Below are 1875 nucleotides of genomic sequence, written 5' to 3' on the forward strand. Positions count from 1 at the left end.
GGACAACAACAGATGTTTAAAGCAATTTTATATTAATTTCCTATTTTTAACTTTGATGTCGAGTTGATGTGCACCTTTTTCAATTGCAAATTTCTTGTAAACTAGCTGGCAACAAACTCTACATTGAAGCAATCCTTACATTCGAAATAACCAGTTAGGAAAAGAAACGGCGGATAAAAACATACGACATCTGTCAAGCAGAATGAAAACAAATTTCTCTCTCTTGGCGTGATAGCAATTTTGCGTAAAAATATGCTCGAGTCGAGGATTTTTAGGAAACCAAAAATTGCAATAAATATGCTTTCTCAATACGAAAAAGTTAGAGAATGTTTGGCTTTTACGCCTAACATGTAATTCAATTCAGTTTGCTTCTAGCCTTCGTCGGAGTCGGATGTTTTTAACTCTCGATCCTCGATCAAAAGGCAGTAATTTCGTTCTATTGATAAAGTGTTGTAGAGCGCGTGGTGATGAGCCCATCACCGGGTGACCATCCAAACCGGACCATTCCGGAATGGATGGATGCCCAAAGTTTACACGGTCGGTTATACTATTTAACGCTTCAAGGTGCTAAAGGAAAACAATTGCCTAAAAACCCGTTCTTGATTGGACGTTCCATCGAGAATTTTGCGGGTAAAATTGAAGGAGCCTTTTACGAAAAGTCCCGGAATTGGTATGTGCTTAAGATCAGGAACAAAAACCAAGGAAGACAGCTGACAACGTTAACTACCTTATTAGATGGTACACCGATTATGATAGGTCGTCATCCAAGCCTAAATCAACGGAAATTAGTGGTCACCTGCCGAGAAGTGGATGGAATGGAAGATAAAATACTGCTAGAAGAATTATCCTCTCAAAAAATCATCGACGTCCGCCGCATAACCAAAAAAACCAACGCAGGGATCATAGGAACATCAACGTTGATTTTAACAATCAACAGCACCATAATCCCGGAATTTATCCATTTCGGACTCCTTCGTGTTCGCACGCGCATATATTATTCGCAGCCTCTATTATGCCGACAATGTTTGCAATACGGTCACCCTAAAAGCCGTTGCAAAAATCTGTTGGCTTGCAAAAATTGCTCCCGAAGTCATGATAGTGTCGATTGCCAAGCCGAACCCTTTTGTGGAAACTGCAAAACAACAGGTCATTCCCCTTTGGATAGAAAGTGCCCCATTTGGACAGCAGAATCAGCAGCACAAAAACTCAGCACCGACAAAAATATCCCGATCAACGAGGCCCGACGAATGATAACCACGAGCAGCAGCACAACCAGCTACGCGAACGCAGTTAAAGCCAACCAGAAACAACAGAGTACAGCACATCAGCCACAAGATAAAACAAAAGAAGAATCAAACCAACAGACGAGCCAGAACCAAAAAAGAACGCTAGAAAAACCACACACTCAAACAGCACCGCAACAATCCTCCCAGACTGATGTCATTAGTTTGGGTGCAGATTCACCGCCTCGAAAAAGGACCCCTCTTCCATCCTCTCTTCCTGCAACTTCGGCAAAAGAAGTTGTTCGTGAAGAAATGGTATCACACTCTACCCGATCAATCGTGACGCGCAGTATGCAGCAAGTGCGGCCACCAGAAAAATCCTAATATCCTCTCTTCCTCATATCCCCCCACTTCCTATTTCCTCCCATATCCCCTTTCCACATATAATTTAATTAAGTGACCCTCGGCAAATTATTACTTTATATTTAAGTTAAATGCCTAATAAACGTTAATTTAAAAAAAAAAAAAAAAAAAAATGTAATTCAATTTAACAATTGAGGTTTGTTTTGGATTATTTTATTATTTTTTAGTGAGATACATTTCAAAGAAATACTACCTGGGTGATGAATGACCCCATGGATATTAATATCTC

General features: G+C 40.3%; 1 protein-coding gene across 1 annotated transcript; it reads left to right on the top strand.

The window, feature by feature from the left end:
* Positions 1–467: 467 nt before the first annotated feature.
* Positions 468–1607, top strand: LOC129737584 (uncharacterized). Its single transcript, XM_055728744.1, has one exon. It carries the CDS (start codon positions 468–470, stop codon positions 1605–1607), a length of 1140 nt encoding a protein of 379 aa, XP_055584719.1.
* Positions 1608–1875: the final 268 nt, after the last annotated feature.

This window comes from Uranotaenia lowii, chromosome 1 (genome assembly GCF_029784155.1).
Source record: "Uranotaenia lowii strain MFRU-FL chromosome 1, ASM2978415v1, whole genome shotgun sequence".
Classification (NCBI taxonomy): Eukaryota; Metazoa; Arthropoda; class Insecta; order Diptera; family Culicidae; genus Uranotaenia; species Uranotaenia lowii.